Raw genomic sequence first — 19,317 nt, 5'->3', positions numbered from 1 at the left:
GAGGCTCCTGAGATGCTCCCATTGATTTAAATGGGAGCCATCTTTTTGGTCAGGGTTTTGAGGCAGATACGGCCTCAAAACCCTGACCAAAAAACACCGTGTTAACTTACCCTTAATTTGCTTTGCTGAGAATCTGGCTAATCCCATCCATATTTTGGGATGTGTGGATGAGCGGAAAAGCTGGGTTTCCAAAAAGCGTTTTCCCTATTGATTTAATAAAGTATGAAGAATGCAGCAAAATTTCTGTGGAAAAAATGTTATGTGTTTTTGCTGCATTTTTAGCTGCATGCTGCTACTTGCGGCCATAGGCTCAGTTTGTCTTCTAAGCATGGAACTGTTTTCTGGCTATAGAGGGTCAATGAGATCCATCCGGCTCTGCATGTAACCGCTATTTAAACGGACACACTGTGATTTCTAAAAATGTTGTGATTTTGGAAATCGCAGCATGTCAATTATACCTACAAACTTTCTGCTTCTATTATACCTATAGGGAAACCACTGGTGTATCCGCAGGTATAATTGACATGCTGTGATTTTCAAAACCACAACAGTTTTGGAAACACAGTTTGTCCGCTGCGTGTATTTTTCTGCAACGTCTGTGAATCCCATCCTCTTTGCAGGGATTGTAAAATGATGCGGTTGTTGCAGCAGGGTTTACGCCACATGGGGCCGATGTCTGAAACTGACTTCTGAGACTATAAATTCTGCCCCAACCACAGCACATCCATTACATGTATTTTTTCGCAATGTGTGGATAGGATTCGTTGGAATCCCATCCATTACGCATGGACTGTAAAGCAACGCATTTTTTTAATGCGAAGTTTACGCCATGTGGGGCCCTGGCCTTAACCATACTATGCATCATTGTTACTGTTACCTGTTCTATTCCATGGACTACTCAGTAAAGATGGATCTATCTAGTGATGGAGGGGTCATAGAAATCCACTATATCTTCTCATTTTATTGGCTGAAAAAGTTCTTTTCAGGACTTTTCAGCCACAATTTTAGACAGTGCCTCCGAAGCAGGTGTGAATAGATTTAGGAACTGTTATGTGTGCAGTTCTCTAATGTACAAGGGTAGGTCACCAAATCTCCACTGGAAAGCCTATAAATCTCATCAAAGCCCTGGTGCTCCATAAATGGATATTTTGTATAATTAGACTCCTGCGGTGGCTTGTCTTCTTTTCTGTGAAGTCATGCAAGAGAATGGATGACTCAGATTGTTACAAAAGGACAGCAACAAAAGTCTTAACTTAAGCACTAGATGTATCATATGTGGAGCAATGGATAATGAATTCAGAATTCCGGTAACTGCTTTCAGAAATGGAGCTTCCAAGTCCCTGGTGTGTCAGGCCGATGGTATGTACAGTGCTACACTCACATTATCCACAGTGACATTCAGGTGACTGCCGCATCTTCAGATACATGAAAGAGATCATTGTTGTCCTGCTAGAAAAACTTTCATTCATACCAACAATAGATGCACAGATGGAGCAGGGGTTGTGGGAGCATGCAAGTTGGCGCTTGCTATTTTAACGTTAACCCTTTCAGGAGCATCCTCATACATTACAATATAATTAAACATATGTCAAGTCTTACACTACAGCTACACAGCTATTTTCATAAAAAAATTTTTTTGCAACTATTGCAAGCCACATTGTTGCATGATGATCACGGTAACCAGCAAATTCACCCCCATTTGTTCTAGAGCCTGATAACCCCCTACTAAACATGATTCTGCAAGTACAGAAAAGTATTTAAGTGTTCACATGACTCTATTGCGCAACAGAATCATAGAAGAGGTTGCAAAACATTCTATTATTTTCCTTTGTAGATTTAATTCCTGATTTTTTCATAAAAATACTGATGCAAAATACAGAGTGAGGTTAAAGGGGTATTCCCATGACGCTTGTGCACTAACCTGCAGGCTGTTGTGCTCTCTTTACTCCCTACTTTTCTCGGCACATAGGTGGGCGGGGTTTCATTCGCACGGGATTGGTTGTAAATGAATTACCACAGTGTGAAGCAGGGCTGGATTTCAGTCAGTTTGCATTACATACAGAGGCAACAGACTCCCTATCTCAGCCCTTATCAGCCAAATTCAATTAAACTGACTGATAAGAGCTCAGAAATCCTGGAGCTCTCTGAGAAGCTCCGTTACTTATCAGACACAAACAGCTCAGAGCTGCCCCCAGCCCCTCCCTCCCCCCTGAGAGCAGGCAGCTACATCACTTGACAAATGAGCAGATAATCCCAAGGCCATAGAAACGGAGTGTAAACAATGAAGTGAATAAATTAAGATAGCGGCCAAACAAAGCAGTTTTGATAAAGCAATGTATTTAGGAAAAGTTTTAAATCCACATAACCTAGCAGTATAGATAGGATCCTTGTGATGGGACAACCCCTTTAAGGCCCCAGGAAGCCAGACACAACTGAAAAACGCTACATAAAAGACATCATGGTTTTTTCCGCAGCTTTTTTTCACAGAAATTCAGCTGCGTTTTCCTGAAAGAAATTAAATTTTATTCACTTTGCTGAAACTGTAAAAGCAGCCTTTTTTTTCCTGATGCGTTTCTGCAGTAGCCACAGACTAAAGAAGCAATACAGAGATGTATTTATTATGCTTACTTATATAGCGCCATCATATTCTGCAGCGCTTTACAGACATTGACAGTCACTGTTCCATATAGCGCTCACAATCTACATAGTATACAGTCCTATGAAAAAGTTTGGGCACCCCTATTAATCTTAATCATTTTTAGTTCTAAATATTTTGGTGTTTGCAACAGCCATTTCAGTTTGATATATCTAATAACTGATGGACACAGTAATATTTCAGGATTGAAATGAGGTTTATTGTACTAACAGAAAATGTGCAATATGCATTAAACCAAAATTTGACCGGTGCAAAAGTATGGACACCTCAACAGAAAAGTGACATTAATATTTAGTAGATCCTCCTTTTGCAAAGATAACAGCCTCTAGTCGCTTCCTGTAGCTTTTAATCAGTTCCTGGATCCTGGATGAAGGTATTTTGGACCATTTCTTTCTACAAAACAATTCAAGTTCAGTTAAGTTTGATGGTCGCCGAACATGGACAGCCCGCTCTCAAATGATCTGAAAACAAAGATTGTTCAACATAGTTGTTCAGGGGAAGGATACAAAACGTTGTCTCAGAGATTTAACCTGTCAGTTTCCACTGTGAGGAACATAGTAAGGAAATGGAAGACCACAGGGACAGTTCTTGTTAAGCCCAGAAGTGGCAGGCCAAGAAAAATATCAGAAAGGCAGAGAAGAAGAATGGTGAGAACAGTCAAGGACAATCCACAGACCACCTCCAAAGAGCTGCAGCATCATCTTGCTGCAGATGGTGTCACTGTGCATCGGTCAACTATACAGCGCACTTTGCACAAATAGAAGCTGTATGGGAGAGTGATGAGAAAGAAGCCGTTTCTGCACGTACGCCACAAATAGAGTTGCCTGAGGTATGAAAAAGCACATTTGGACAAGGCAGCTTCATTTTGGAAACAAAAATTGAGTTGTTTGGTTATAAAAAAGGCGTTATGCATGGCGTCCAAAAAGAAACAGCATTCCAAGAAAAACACATGCTACCCACTGTAAAATTTGGTGGAGGTTCCATCATGCTTTGGGGCTGTGTGGCCAATGCCGGCATCGGGAATCTTGTTAAAGTTGAGAGTCGCATGGATTCCACTCAGTATCAGCAGATTCTTGAGAATAATGTTCAAGAATCAGTGACGAAGTTGAAGTTACGCCGGGGATGGAGATTTCAGCAAGACAATGATCCAAAACACCGCTCCAAATCCTCAGGCATTCATGCAGAGGAACAATTACAATGTTCTGGAATGGCCATCCCAGTCCCCAGACCTGAATATCATTGAACATCTGTGGGATGATTGGAAGCGGGCTGTCCATGCTCGGCGACCATCTAACTTAACTGAACTTGAATTGTTTGTCCAAAATACCTTTATCCAGGATCCAGGAACTGATTAAAAGCTACAGGAAGCGACTAGAGGCTGCTATCTTTGCAAAAGGAGGATCTACTAAATATTAATGTCACTTTTCTGTTGAGGTGCCCATACTTTTGCACCGGTCAAATTTTGGTTTAATGCATATTGCACATTTTCTGTTAGTACAATAAACCTCATTTCAATCCTGAAATATTACTGTGTCCATCAGTTATTAGATATATCAAACTGAAATGGCTCCTGCAAACACCAAAATATTTAGAACTAAAAATGATTAAGATTAATAGGGGTGCCCAATCTTTTTCATAGGACTGTACATAGTATGTCTTTGGAGAGAGGGAGGAAACTGGAGTACCCTGAGGAAACCCACACAAACACAAGGAAAACATTCAAACTCCTTGAAGATGTTTTATGGATATGGAAAACAACACTGGGAATGGACTTGATTTTCCTATCAACAGCTGTGACAGAAGCAGAATGTAAAATCTCTGCCTATTCGGGTTTCTGTGCCTCCCTCAACTTGCATGGCTTAGTGTTTTTCGTTGCACTGTGTGAACACTGGTCTATCTCAGTAATTGAATTTCCACCACACCTATCTCCTGCACCTTGCTTCCTTCTGTTCATCAAGTGGTTAATTCTAGTCTTGCCTGTGTGATTGACAACCTGTCTTCCAATCAAATCTAGGGCTGGTCCTGGGCTTTCTATATACATGCCACACACCCACACAGCCTTGCTGGCTATTGTGACTCTGTCCTTAGACTTTGTCCCTTCTAAGCTCCTCTGTTTACTTCTAATGTATTATTGACCTCTGACCCTTGGCTTCCCTTTTGACTATTCTCTTGGATTTTGATTATGTTCTGCGCTGCTCGACTGTTACTGGACTCTTGGCTAGTTGACCTCCCTTTGTTGTTGTCTCGTCTTCGTTCTGTGTTGGCACATATATAGGAAAGGCCTTTCGACCAGTTGCTGCCTATTGCTTAAGATAGGAAAGGCAAGCAGGAAGGGACAGTGGTAGGAGTTAAGCTTAGGGCTCACTGTCTATTTTGCCCTCCCCACAGGGTTCTCCAGCAGCTACTGAGGAATTGCTCCTATTGCAGTTCCCTTACACAGAAGCTGAAAATGTCAATAACAGCTTCACAGGGCAGTGATCGGCAAAAATTCGAGAGGAGACAGCACTGGTGGTTGTCTGTAGGCAAATCGGGCAAATCTATTGGCACTGTTATTGGTTGTAAAAGCATTTCGGACCTGCCAGACTCTCTTTAAGGCCAGGTCCCACATAGCGTAAACCGTGGCATTTTACTTGCACTTTAACTGCAAAGTGGATGGGATTTGGCTAATCCCTTCCATACATTGCAGAAAATAATCACATGCAAAAATGCTGTGATTTCAAAAATGTTTGTGCAAATTCCGTATAGGTGTATAATAGATGGTAACTCTGCCAACTTTCTATGAAAAGCTCTGCAGGAAAAACTATGATGCGTTTCCTACAGAGCTTTTTGGTGGTGGCTCGCTACATGGGGTCTTAGCCTAAAAGATTGAGTTTTCCGTACTACTACTACAACAACAAAATATTAATTGAGAAGTTTAGAGACAATCAGTAGGACCTCCATTACCGATCTCCCAATTGTCACCCGGCGTTTCTGAATGCCTAAACAAGCAGCATTACCTACGTAAGAATGTATAATTAAATTACACCAAGCGACACCTCCCATGAGAGCCCTAGACGAGATGTAGATTGTGACCTAGCCTTCTGGGAAACATAAGAATCGAACTTTTATTAACTTGAAAACTCAATTACTTACTATGGGATTTTTTTTTTATTTTAATGTGCATTAAATTGGAACTTAGATAAAGAAGAAAAATAGGCAAGTTCTATACAGTAATTATCCTTTGTAACTTCCGTCAGAATCCCAAATTAATATTTTAGCTGAAATTTGAAAATGTGTTTAGATTTTTTTTTTGCTTTTTACCCTATCTTAAACATAAGGATACAAAAACACCACTTTTTATACGAACACTTTCTCAATTTTTTATAACATACATATGTTATAATACATTTTTTACTATTTTCTGTTTAATGGAACTGCTAAAAACAGATGAATGCCATTAGGGTTCAATATTAAAAAAAAAAGGCAGATCCATTGCTATTTTTTTTATTGGACATAAAAATGTAATCTACCATACATACAATCTGTACACAGCACACGTACACTCACCGGCCACTTTATTAGGTACACCATGCTAGTAACGGGTTGGACCCCCTTTTGCCTTCAGAACTGCCTCAATTCTTCGTGGCATAGATTCAACAAGGTGCTGGAAGCATTCCTCAGAGATTTTGGTCCATATTGACATGATGGCGTCACACAGTTGCCGCAGATTTGTCGGCTGCACATCCATGATGCGAATCTCCCGTTCCACCACATCCCAAAGATGCTCTATTGGATTGAGATCTGGTGACTGTGGAGGCCATTGGAGTACAGTGAACTCATTGTCATGTTCAAGAAACCAGTCTGAGATGATTCCAGCTTTATGACATGGCGCATTATCCTGCTGAAAGTAGCCATCAGATGTTGGGTACATTGTGGTCATAAAGGGATGGACATGGTCAGCAACAATACTCAAGTAGGCTTTGTCGTTGCAACGATGCTCAATTGGTACCAAGGGGCCCAAAGAGTGCCAAGAAAATATTCCCCACATCATGACACCACCACCACCAGCCTGAACCGTTGATACAAGGCAGGATGGATCCATGCTTTCATGTTGTTGACGCCAAATTCTGACCCTACCATCCGAATGTCGCAGCAGAAATCGAGACTCATCAGACCAGGCAACGTTTTTCCAATCTTCAATTGTCCAATTTCGATGAGCTTGTGCAAATTGTAGCCTCAGTTTCCTGTTCTTAGCTGAAAGGAGTGGCACCCGGTGTGGTCTTCTGCTGCTGTAGCCCATCTGCCTCAAAGTTCGACGTACTGTGCGTTCAGAGATGCTCTTCTGGCTACCTTGGTTGTAACGGGTGGCTATTTGAGTCACTGTTGCCTTTCTATCAGCTCGAACCAGTCTGGCCATTCTCCTCTGACCTCTGGCATCAACAACGCATTTCCGCCCACAGAACTGCCGCTCACTGGATGTTTTTTCTTTTTCGGACCATTCTCTGTAAACCCTAGAGATGGTTGTGCGTGAAAATCCCAGTAGATCAGCAGTTTCTGAAATACTCAGACCAGCCCTTCTGGCACCAACAACCATTCCACGTTCAAAGGCACTCAAATCACCTTTCTTCCCCATACTGATGCTCGGTTTGAACTGCAGGAGATTGTCTTGACCATGTCTACATGCCTAAATGCACTGAGTTGCCGCCATGTGATTGGCTGATTAGAAATTAAGTGTTAACGAGCAGTTGGACAGGTGTACCTAATAAAGTGGCCGGTGAGTGTATATTAATAAACATACAGTGTATGTATAGCAATGTTCATTGTGAGCTGAATTATATAGTAGTAAACACCATTCTCTGTCTCCAGTCTCTCACTATGTCAACAAGTAACTCCATCCATTTGTGTCCATTGTAACACAACATCCACTACATTTCTATTGTTATAAACTTGTGTTGCTGATAAAATGTAGTATTGTGTGAATAAAGAATAAATCCTGGGCAAGAGATCAAAGGGTTCCAGTCAACCATAGATGAGATTCTGAGCAGAGCAGGTAACCTGTACAGTACACGTACACAGATTCCAGACCCACACATGCTGAAAGGTGTGTAGTCAGAACCTGCAGTACTGGTCTAGGGTGTCTTGGGCCCACCAGAGGAAATGATGTTGTCCTATCCTCCTCTATGCAAATCCACATCTCATTACATCATTATCTTTTTTTTCATGATTATTAGTAATAGCAATGAAGGTGAACATTTGACGTGCCCCCTCCCCCTGCATTCCTGCACACAATATTATGCCCTATAGTCACCCCTGCACACAGTATTATGCTTCATATTGGCCCCTGCACACAGTATTATGCTCCATAGTGGCCTCTGCACACAGTATTATGCTCCATAGTGGCTCATGTACACAGTATTATGCCCCATAGTGGCCCCTGCATACAGTATTATGCTCCATTGTGGACTTTTCAGACCCCAGAGTATAATGATCGGAGACAAAGGGAAGGATACAAACATAAAAACAATGTTACTTACCTCTCCTGGGCTCCGGCGCACTCCCTGTTGATGTTGTCCATCTTCAGTTATTTACTGGATGTCACGTAAGCAAGGGCTTGCATCGTGATGCATAAGTACGCAAGCTTGGTCCACGTGACGTCTAGGACATCAACAAGTGGGCCCGTAGCCTTCCGGAGCCCAGGAGAGGTATGTAACAGTGTTTTTTATGTTTGTCACTTCTCCTAGCCCTCCAATCATTATACTCGGGCATCTGAAAAGACCTCCCCAAGTATAATGATAGCAGTGTTTGTGAGGTTCATGGGCACGTGGAATAACTTACTGATCTTCCTCCTGCTCACAGCTGCCTCCGCAGAAGGGGAAGGCAGCCGTGATCAGGAGTGAGGATCGGTAAATAGAGTTACTCCAGCAGGTAACAGCCTATTTAAGAAAAAACACATCAGGGGCCCACCAGGACCCCTAATGTCCCCGGGCCCTGGGGCAGCCACAACCGCTGCTGCCATGGTAGTTACTCCCCTGCATAAGAAATAGACCTATGTAGCAAGTAATGTAAACTCATCTACTTGTGGTGTTCTCTTCTACTGGACCCTCTGGGCCCATTATTGTGTCAGAGATACAGTATAATATAAAGGGGATTATATATCTATGATGAAGTTGCATAATGGTGCCAAAAATACTGTCCAAGAATAGCCTACACTTTCCATGTGACAGGCTCTGTTTTAAGAGATTTGGTGTATCTCACTCTGATGATACTTCAGTATAAGATTGGCGTATAAAATGAAATGTCTTAATAAATCTCTCCTATTATGTCTAATAAATGTTGCTGAGTAGAGAATAAGATTTCTACTTTATCAATCTGCTTTGGATAAGCATTTATCACTATGATCAGTATCAAACACATTAGTAAAATTGTCAGAAGTACCGTATCTAAGTCCAACCTTAAAGGGATTTTCCCAATAACATAACCCTATATAAATGTGTAGACTGTTACAAGTTAAACATTTTTACAAATATAAATCATGAAACATTTTGCAGAATTTTAAAGATTTTCTCTAACCAGTCATTTGTCTTGATCGGTTGCCAGCTTTCTATGGTCAGGCACCTGTCAGAAAATCACCCACAATTTCCTTATTGTGGCTGGTTTATCAGGCAGGGACACTACATGTACGAGAAGATAACCCGGCCACAATAAGGAAATCATTACTGGGTTTCTGGCAAGTAACAGACCAAAGAAAGTTCCTGCATTCAGGGTTATATCCATTGGCAACCAATAAAGACAAAAGACTGGCATTAATAAGATGGTTGGGGAAATTCTTTAAAACCTTGCAAAAAATTTTAATTTTTATATTTGCAAAAATATTTCACTTTTAATTATCTACACATTTAGATATGTTTATGTTTGTGAGAAAACCCGCTGAGGCTGAGCTGTGCGTCACGAATGCATCGCTGTCTTCACCTCTTCATCAGACATGATTCTTCATCCTCATAGGGCTTTCACTTGCCTATCCAACTGAATCGATTCACGCGTACGCTAATTTTTGTCATCAGTTTTGGTTTATGTAACCTTCTTTAAACTTCTCTACTCATCATACACACTTCTTGGCAACAAAACACTTTCTCCATGCTGTGCAGAAATTCTTCAAGAAATATCATTGCTAGACACATCCTCAGACCACAAAAAAATGAATCACTGCTTGCCGCACTTCTTTCATGCAATTGAAGCAGCCATTTTGAATAATTTTTCATTAATCCTCACCCTGATACGTTCCAATAAATTGCCTGATAAATCAATGCTCAATAAAGAGCTTTTAGACTTTGTGTCATATGGAGTAGAAGTTGAGTTTGCTGCCCTGACCCTGTATCTAAATAAAGGCAAAGTGGTTTGTTGGTGTTTCCCCTCTGATACTCAGCGCCCAGGGTACCCCTCACAGTTGTCCTTCCTGCATATGTAGTGTAGCATATACTATAGTACTATGTGTTAAAGATGAAATGGTCTTTGGTGTCCAGTCCTTCTGATTTCACTATTTCTACATCAAAGCCCACATGCATACAGTGCAACTTTTATTAACTTGACAAGTATGCGGTACTGTAGCTTTAATGATCCTATGGAACTCCAAAGCTACGGGTCATGTTACTGTGTAGCATGTGCATTCCCTTTACCTTTGTTCCCACGCCTTCAAAGAAAGGGATTTATCTGTTAGTGACAGACCTGACTTATCAAATGAGGAATGCAAACACTGTACAGGGTGCAAAACAACTGCAGACAATTGTGATGTCACTTTTTGTGACACTGATAAATGTTTTCATTTGTGAGATGTAACCTAATCTACATGCAAGTCTAATGATGTGCACAATGGGATCTAATACTAATACACTGCATAGCTCATCCTGTAATGTTTATAGTGCAGATAACTGTGTTTGTATCAAGGTATTAAGTTGTACATAAATCACAAATATTTGATCCATTTTCTGTAATCAGCAGGAACTTTGTTTCTAATGTAATAATAGCCTACAATCTGTTACATAACATTTATGGATGTATAATAAAAAGTAGAACATTTCCTGTCAATCCATGGTCACCGACTTCTATGTAGCTATACTTAAAGGGGGTTTTATTTAACCCCTAATGAGGTTTAAGATAAGAAACACTACACTCACTTTGTTGGTGATCTAACAGAAAGTCTATGTCCCCCAGTCTTAATTTACCTTCTGCTGTACCTGAGCCCGTTAGCCAATCGCTGATTGAGTTCTAATGCCCAATTTCAAGCAGAAAATCACTGCTGCACAGGCCAAAGGTCAAGAAGATCGAAGACCCAAATCCAACCATAGGTTAAAAAATTAATAAGTAACTGGAACACCCCTTTAAAGAAACTGCGTTCTTCCTATATCCTACTTCAATGCATATTATGCGGCATATATGTTGTTAAGTGTAGTGACAGCAGAAAGGTTATACAACTTATTTTTGTATCAATTCCTTACAGTTTTCTAGAACTCTATTTATTGTCATTCTTTGTTACTTTCAGTAGTTGAAAATCAGTCCATGGTCATGTGATATACAGGCCATGGTCATGTGATATACAGTCCATGGTCATGTGATATACAGTCCCTGGTCATGTGATATACAGTCCATGGTCATGTGATATACAGTATAGTCCATGATCATGTGATATACGGTCCATGGTCATGTGATATATGGTCCATGGTCATGTGATGGACAGACAGGTGCACAGCTTATTACCAAGCAGATCTCTGATTAGTGTGCTGTGACTCTAGCAAGCCGTGCACCAGCGTGTTCAGTTTTCATTGAATGAAAGTATATTGGAAAATTGTATATCTTTTTAATTGTATAAACAATATAATTTATTTTCTGAAACTGGACAACCCCTTTAAGTTGTTCCGTTATGAGAAGGCTGAAATGTTAATAATATTCTCTTTATGTTCACTGTATAATTTTTTTGTGTTATCTCTTTATCAAAGGTTGCGCAGGCTGACCCGGTCAAACAGTGTTACTGCTGCCGTGCAAGCAGATTTGGACCTCAGGGAGCATTTTGAATGTCCAGTGGAGCTGGCTGACCAGGAATTTCAATTTAGTCGGCCACTGACCAAACAGTATTCCAGAGATGCATGTACCTCCACAGTCAGCATCCAGGGCTCAGGCAATCACTACCATGCCTGTGCAGTGGAGGAGGACTTTGATGCTGATTTTGATCCTTCCATACTACCTCCTCCAGACCCTTGGATTGATTCTATTACAGAAGATCCTCTAGAAGCAGTTCACAGATCAGTTTGTCATAGAGATGGACATTGGTTTTTAAAGCTTCTTCAAGCAGAAAAAGATAGAATGGAAGGTTGGTGCCAACAAATGGAAAGAGAAGAACAGGAAAACGATCTGCCTGATCCTAGTAAGTACATGACCACTCATATAAGGCTTACCATGTAGCGCACTAATATGGAAATAAATGAATGTATAGGTTTCTACCAATGTTCTCACCCTTTGGGGGTAGTAAATGGGATGGTTAGGGCAGTTACCTCTAAATGGGGTAATCCTAAACAGAACCAAATAATTGGCCATAGTTAGCAATGGAAACCTAATCCACATAAAAAAGAGGTTACCTTAGGAAACCCGTGGACCCCATAGACTATAATAGGGACTGTATGATTTCCGCTCAGTTTCCACACTAAAAATGTGGAGAGAAAAGTGCTGCTTGCTGTGGTTTATTCTCCACATTTTTCATGTGGAGAGGGAACAAAGTGACCTGAACATAGATGTGAACTGGGCCTCAAACTGTTATTTCTTCCTGATAATGAAAATTGTTCTGTCCTTGACTTTTCTTGAACAGCTCTTGATATTTGTGTCTTTTATTGCAAACAGATTGTATATCTTGTCTTTTTCCCTTTTATTTGAATGAATCAAACTCTAATCTTTAAAGGAGTTCTCCAGGATAAACTATGAATTAGCCCCTAAACTAAACCCCATGTGACCGCCCAGGGACTCTTTCTTATAATTCGGTGACGTTCTGTTTAATCGCTTCCAAAATGGAATGTCACTAGAGATGAGCGAACAGTAAAATGTTCGAGATTCGATATTCGTTTCGAGTAGCCCCTCAATATTCGACTACTCGAATCGAATATTGAATCCTATTATAGTCTATGGGGTGAAAATGCTCGTTTCAGGGGTAGGCAACGTTCGATCAAATTACACTTACCAAGTCCACGAGTGAGGCTCGAGCTGGATCCTCCGAGAAGTCTTCTCCGTGCAGCGTCCCCGCGGCGTCTTCCGGCTCTGAATTCACTCTGCCAGGCATCGAGCCTCGGCAGAGCTTACTGCGCATGTCCGCACTACAAGCGGGCATGCGCAGTCAGCTCTGCCCAGGCCCGATGCTTGGCAGAGTGAATTCAGAGCCGGAAGACGCTGTGTGGAAGTTGCACGGAGAAGACTTCTAAAGGTAGGAGAAGAACCAGCGTTGATTGGCTGACTGTATAGCATTCGACCAATCAATGCTGGTTCTGCATTGAACTTTTCCATTCGAATAGTGAGTGGTACTCGATCGAGTACGAGTATTTCGAATACCGTAGTATTCGATCGAATACATACTCGATCGAATACTACTCGCTTATCTCTAAACGTCACCAGTACTCCCCCTTAACCCCATCAATACTTACCTTCCTGTCCAAGAACGGCTCCTCCCCTCTTCAAGCGCTTGCTGGAGGCTGGAGACGCTGCATCTGTGAGGCATGCACAGTAGAGATGGCACTCCGTCTCTACTGCGTAGGCCACACAGGTACTTCTGGTCTGTGCACAGCGACTCCAGCCTGCACACAGTGAAGAAGACAGGAGGAGTTAGCTTCCAGATTGGAAGCTAGGTAAATATGATGCAATAGAGGGTGGGCCTAGTTAGTTACTTGTGAAGCGCTAGTAGTGGGTGGGATAACTTAGCTAGGGAGACAGGGAGGGAGGGGGCCTAGCAGTGGGCGGGATAGCTTAGCTAGGGAGGCAGGAAGGGTGGTGTAACGAAGTGAGAGAGGAGAGGGAGCAGTGAGAGGAAGCTAATGTGGAAAGTACAACAGTAAACTGTATAGCAGGAAGGTAACACCATATAAACAAATGCAGGTGATGCCAGGAGCTCCCACTGAAACCCAGAAATCACTCAAAACACTGCTAAAAGTATATGAATGTACTTTTAACACATTAATGGCACTAAGACACCTTTTTAAAAAATTGTTCAGAAAACCCCTACAGATACAAATACAAAAACAGTACCACTTTTCTTCAAGTATTACCTGGTTTGCAGAAAAGGCCTCATGCAAATGACCATGTGTATTGTCAGCCCCATACGGGTCCATGTAGGGGGTCTTGAATCCCAGAGCAAAACATAGGACAGGTCCTATTTCTGACTGTTTTGAGGCCCATGGATATCATCCCTCTGCCATCCATGCCATTCATTCATGGCTGAGCTGCATGCACACTTGCATATAGCCTAAGCCCCATTGATTTGTTTTAGTTCAGTGCATGGAACTTTATCAGCACTTTTCAATATGTGCAGCACAATCCATCTTGCATATCTAAGGATTTTTAACCTTGTAACCTTTAGACGTCTAGTTTGGTCATGTAGTCATACACTGATGACAAGGTCAACACAGTCACCAATATAGTAACCAGCACTTTATTTATACGTGACTAACCACCACAAGAAGAGGATACAGCTGCAGAGCATAGAACATCTTTAGTTCATCTACTACAGACATCCTTAATTTTCTTCCTCCTCAATATTCTTAAGGCTGAGGCTATGCACAGACTTTTTTTTAGCAAGATATTCTGGTTCTAACTAAAAAGCTACAGCCACTGTCTAATGGAAATGCATTACTAATCCTGTTTAAGGCTGCGCACACAAGTCTGTATGCTTTGTCAGTGTGCTATCTATGTTATTAATGGATGGGACTCTGACCTACTCTTTTCCTATGGCCCCATACATATTACCATGGATTTCCATGGATTCATGTGGGGGGCTGAGTCTGGAGGAAATCTCCGGACAACTTCTTATTCTGTTTTGCAGTCCAGGCTCCTTAGTTGAAGTGCATTGATCCATGGAGGGCACGGATGGCTCATGGATATTATCCTTGTGCTATATATGCTGTTTTCTCATGGACCTATACACCTATACATGCACACGTTCTAACATATAGACCAGACAGTGTAAAAGTACTTCAGATTTATCACAGTCGCTATTGCTAGATGATAAAATTTGCACATCTTTAGATTGTCTTTTGGATCTTTATTCCACCTATTCATTTGCTTACTTTCCAATACAATATTGCACATGCTGTCACATTTTAAACCACCCCACTTTTTGGTAAGTATCACCCCTTCCCTCTAAGATACACCCCCTTGTTGGTCAAGTATCATAATATCATCATCATAATAAGTTTGCTAGTTGGTACATCTATCACGATTTATCTCTCACAATGAGTTGCATATAAATTTAGCACTTGCACTGCCACTTAATACTTACCGTTTTTAAAGAATCTCAGTACACATAAAACTTTAGTCTAATTGTGACTTTTTCTATATTTGCACTCTCACGGATCATAACTTTTAATGACTAAACTGCTTTTATAAATGACAACAAGGGAAGTGCATTAATTCCTAAAGAAGCAGTTAGAGAAACAATTTCTTAAATTGCTTTTATAGAAAAGTATATTGTGGTGGCACAAACATAAGATGGTTGGCTCATGTTGTGGCTTGAAATAACAGCACCAAATAATGCAGGGTTTTGCTAACCTCTATATTGTATCTTGACATATAAATAGAGTTTAAAATTCTAGCAATGCAATTCTTAAGCCTGGTTCACATCTGTGTTCAGTAATCGATTCGGGGAGTCCACTTGGGGAATACCAAACTCATTAAAAGAGGTTAGCAGAAAAACCAAATAGACCCCATAGACTATAATAGGGTCCGTGTGTTTTCCACGCGGGGGCCAAATGAATCATGTGGAGAGAAAAGTGCTGCTTGAAGAATAGTCTTATAGTCTGTGGGGTCCATGTGGTTTCCCTGCTAACCGCTTTTTAATGCATATAGGTTTCTGTTCGGGGGTCCCCAAGCGGACTCCCCATACGGAATACCAAACGCAGATGTGAACTGGGCCTTAAATACCAAAAAAAAACAACAAAACTTGCAAACAATGACCATGCATACCCTAATGCTTTCATACCATAGCTAATGAAATGTCCTGGCGAACCTAAGTGCTCAGTCACATGCAGAAGAGTAACTTCTGAGCCACAGTGCAAGATCTGTAATGGGGGCCACTTAATACTATGTGCCATTTAGTAGTGTATATTTTGAGGCAGTGGGGCCTGCTCAGATTCCAGGACCTGATAGAGACTGCTAAATCTGCACCCCAATAGTTATGTCCCTGTTCACGCAACAGGATCAATAGCCGTGTTTTAGCCATTGTGTTATCAGCCAGCAAACAGCCCCATACATAAATATTAATAGATTATTTCACACATTCGTTGTTTTAAAGGCCTGTGTGACCAATCTAAGTGAAAATGGAGTCTGCCATTTCCTGGGCCGATTTCACGGATCCTTCAATAGATTCAAGTCTATGAGGGATCTATGAAATTGGGTTACCCTCGGGTGTACACTTGTATATACACTCGCTTGCATATGCACTAAGCTGGAGAAATGTAGCCCTCCTTGCCATGAATAGACATTAGACTCTGTCAGGAGCTGACACTTCAGCTTCACATTTGTCTAAAAAAGTCTCCTTCCCCCTGTTACCTTCTTCTCTGCCCTGATCATTATCGCTGCCCTCTGACACCATTGGCTGTTTCCTACTAATGGAATTCCTTTCTGCTAGTCCTACATTACTCCACCACCATCTGTCAACTGAAGCCTTACATCCTAGATAACAAGCTCAGGTCTGAATTCTCTGCCGTGTCAATACTTATTTACACCTATGATCAGTTCTTTAAAAGTTTAACATATCCCTTGCTGCTCCTCGGTGTTGATCTGTGTATTGCAAACCACAATAGTAACAACTTGAATCCATTAAGTCTAATATTTGCTGTTCTTATTCTGTTTATACCATCCAAGAGCTGCATTCATTTATGTTATTGTCTATAGCTGCACAAACAAGCCAGACTCTTGTATTTGTCATCTTCAATATCCATAATATACTATAATATGCAGTACATATATCCTACATGTTGATTTGACATCCATAAAACATGATCATGGGACTGCAGGATTTGGTGTTTATGTTATGTATTGTGTCAGGATGGTTGTCTGGATGTAACTGGATACATATGTAAGCAATCTGTCTTTGAAGCCACTTTGACGTTTTCACATAGCTGAAAGACATTTACTCTGCATTGTTAGAAGTCAGTAAGCTTTCTTTCCATGTCACACTACAGGAGTTAGAGCATTTCATTTTAAAGAAAGGACATTTGCTGAAAAACATATGTTCTAACCACAGTAAAACTCTGGAATATTTATCATATTAAGCTACAAGATACTTTAATTCTTCCCACTGGGTGGTCCACTAGGAAGGAATCACGTGTAGTTGTGTAGAGGTAGAATGAACACTAGAATTATACATCAAGACTTGTTTGCCTGGGTTTCCAGACCGAGAGAAAGGAGCTGGAAGCGCCAGATCGCTCATTTTTTTGACTTTGTTAGGTTAAGGCCCCATGTAGCATATAAGTGCTGCGGGAAAAACACGACAGCAACGCATCAAGGTCTTTTCACAATAACTCCACAGAGGAAACCTCTGAATCCCATCCATTTTGCAGTGATGGTAAAACACCGCATTTTTTTTCTTCTTAGTGGTTGTAAGTTCACAAAGTTTAACAATGTTGCAAATGTTTTTCATCTAATTTAACTTTATGTTTTGTTAAAATAACTATTTAGAATTTTAGATCACCATTGGTGTGCACAATGTGAGAACACAAACATAGGGTAATGTGTAACTATAGCAGTTGACAGCTATATCATGTGTATTGGCCAATAGATTGAGGTTAGAATAAGATGAAAGATCCATCAAAGAAAAGGTATAGAACAGAACAAAAGAAAGAAAGCTTGTTAAATCTGCAGAATTCACTGTCTGCTGCTAGTAACATAGAGTAACATAAAGGTAGTAAAGTAGAGAGCAGACATTACTATATCAGTCACATTCCCTAAAATGTCCTACCCCTACCCTGTTATACTATGGGAATGTTATGTAGATATGTCCAAGTTTCAGAAGTTAACATGACTTTGTAGACAATGTTGGCTTGGATTATATTTTCCGGACTAAGCCATGTTTGCCACAGATGTTGTATTGAAGTTGTACACAATGAAAACCTTGCTACCCCACGTCTTCAGCTAATCTGAGTGTAGTTTTACTAGAGGGTCTCGCTGCAGAAAATCTGCATTGTATTGAATGTATTTTCCTTGAACTGCTGCAGCTAACATGAAGCCTGGCCACTCCCAGTAAAATGATCCAGGCCTTTGTAGGACAAAGCAGCCCTTGTGTGAAACAGCTGCTTCATGGAGCTAGCTCATTACAACTTGACAACAGCCTGTAACACTGCGGGGATCTGTGTGCCATTATCTCACTGGCAGCTAAACTGCTTGATAAACTCAATAGTTAGTATTCCAGGCTAGAAACACAAACTGGATGTGTAAAACATATGCACCCGCACAGGCAGCCCATGCTAGGGGAGATTTCTGGGAGACGCTTATTTTTTATATATTTCATAAATATATTTGATAATAAATGAAATAAAAAAGTTAATATGTAAGTAAATGTTTCTGGCAGCAGGGACCACTAACCACATCTGCACACTAAGGATCCATATCTAAAGTTACTGGCAAGTCTTAGATGTCAGAAGATGAGGCGCTCACCTTCCTTCTTTTGCTTGGAGACTGAAGAGCCTTCTGTCTGTCTTGAAAGCACAGCAGTCAGTTCAGACTTGCAAAGATAAAAGCATTCTTGACATTATTAGCTTCCTAGTAACAGCACAGCCAGGCAGATTTACTGACAATGCCTAACCAGATACCATTCCATTTCTGTAGTTATCCTCTGCAGTTCACAAAGTAAGGAATCAATTATGTCCTTCTTTAATCTAATTGCTCCTTTAGAAGAAGGAAGGAGTTTCTTAGTGAGTCTACAGGTGCACATTCATGTGTGGTGCGTACTTGTGAACATATACAATAGTAAAGATTCCACAGCAGAAAAGTAAACTTATGTCTGCCATTTGCTCTGTTGTTTATATAGAACCAACATATTGTACAGAAATTGTCATTATTTATATCAGTATATGTTAAAGACATTTGCAATCTGCATATGTTCAATGTAGAATAGTACAGTATTTGCAAATCATAAGAGTATAATAATAGTCTTTCTTTATACAGCACCAGCATATTCTACCGGAGGGTATGTATCCAAACAAAATCTAACATAACACAGTAAGGCCTGGTTCACATCTGTGTTCGGTATTCCGTTCAGGTCCACTTGGGGACCCCCTATGAATGGAATACTGAACACAATAAAAAGCAGTGAGCAATGAAAGAATACATGGACCCCATAGACTATAGTGGGGTCCGTGTGTTTTCTGCGTGGTGTCCACACAAGTCATGCGGAGAGGAAAGTACTTCAAGCGATTGTTGTTGGATGAAGGACTCAGGTT

The 19,317-nt window shown here is 40.8% G+C and overlaps 1 protein-coding gene across 1 annotated transcript in view; it reads left to right on the top strand.

Moving 5' to 3' along the window:
* The window catches only part of DLGAP1 (DLG associated protein 1), a 432,343-nt gene that overhangs the window by 387,123 nt on the left and 25,903 nt on the right, over positions 1–19,317 (top strand). The window contains exon 10 of the mRNA XM_075270644.1: positions 11,626–12,050. Within this exon, the coding sequence (XP_075126745.1) occupies positions 11,626–12,050 (425 nt within the window). The remainder of the gene's footprint in view (positions 1–11,625; positions 12,051–19,317) is intronic.

The sequence above is a fragment of the Leptodactylus fuscus genome, chromosome 4 (genome assembly GCF_031893055.1).
Source record: "Leptodactylus fuscus isolate aLepFus1 chromosome 4, aLepFus1.hap2, whole genome shotgun sequence".
In the NCBI taxonomy this organism is placed as follows: Eukaryota; Metazoa; Chordata; class Amphibia; order Anura; family Leptodactylidae; genus Leptodactylus; species Leptodactylus fuscus.
Note: the sequence above shows the minus strand (reverse complement) of the source record. Positions and strands in the feature narration are given on the sequence as shown.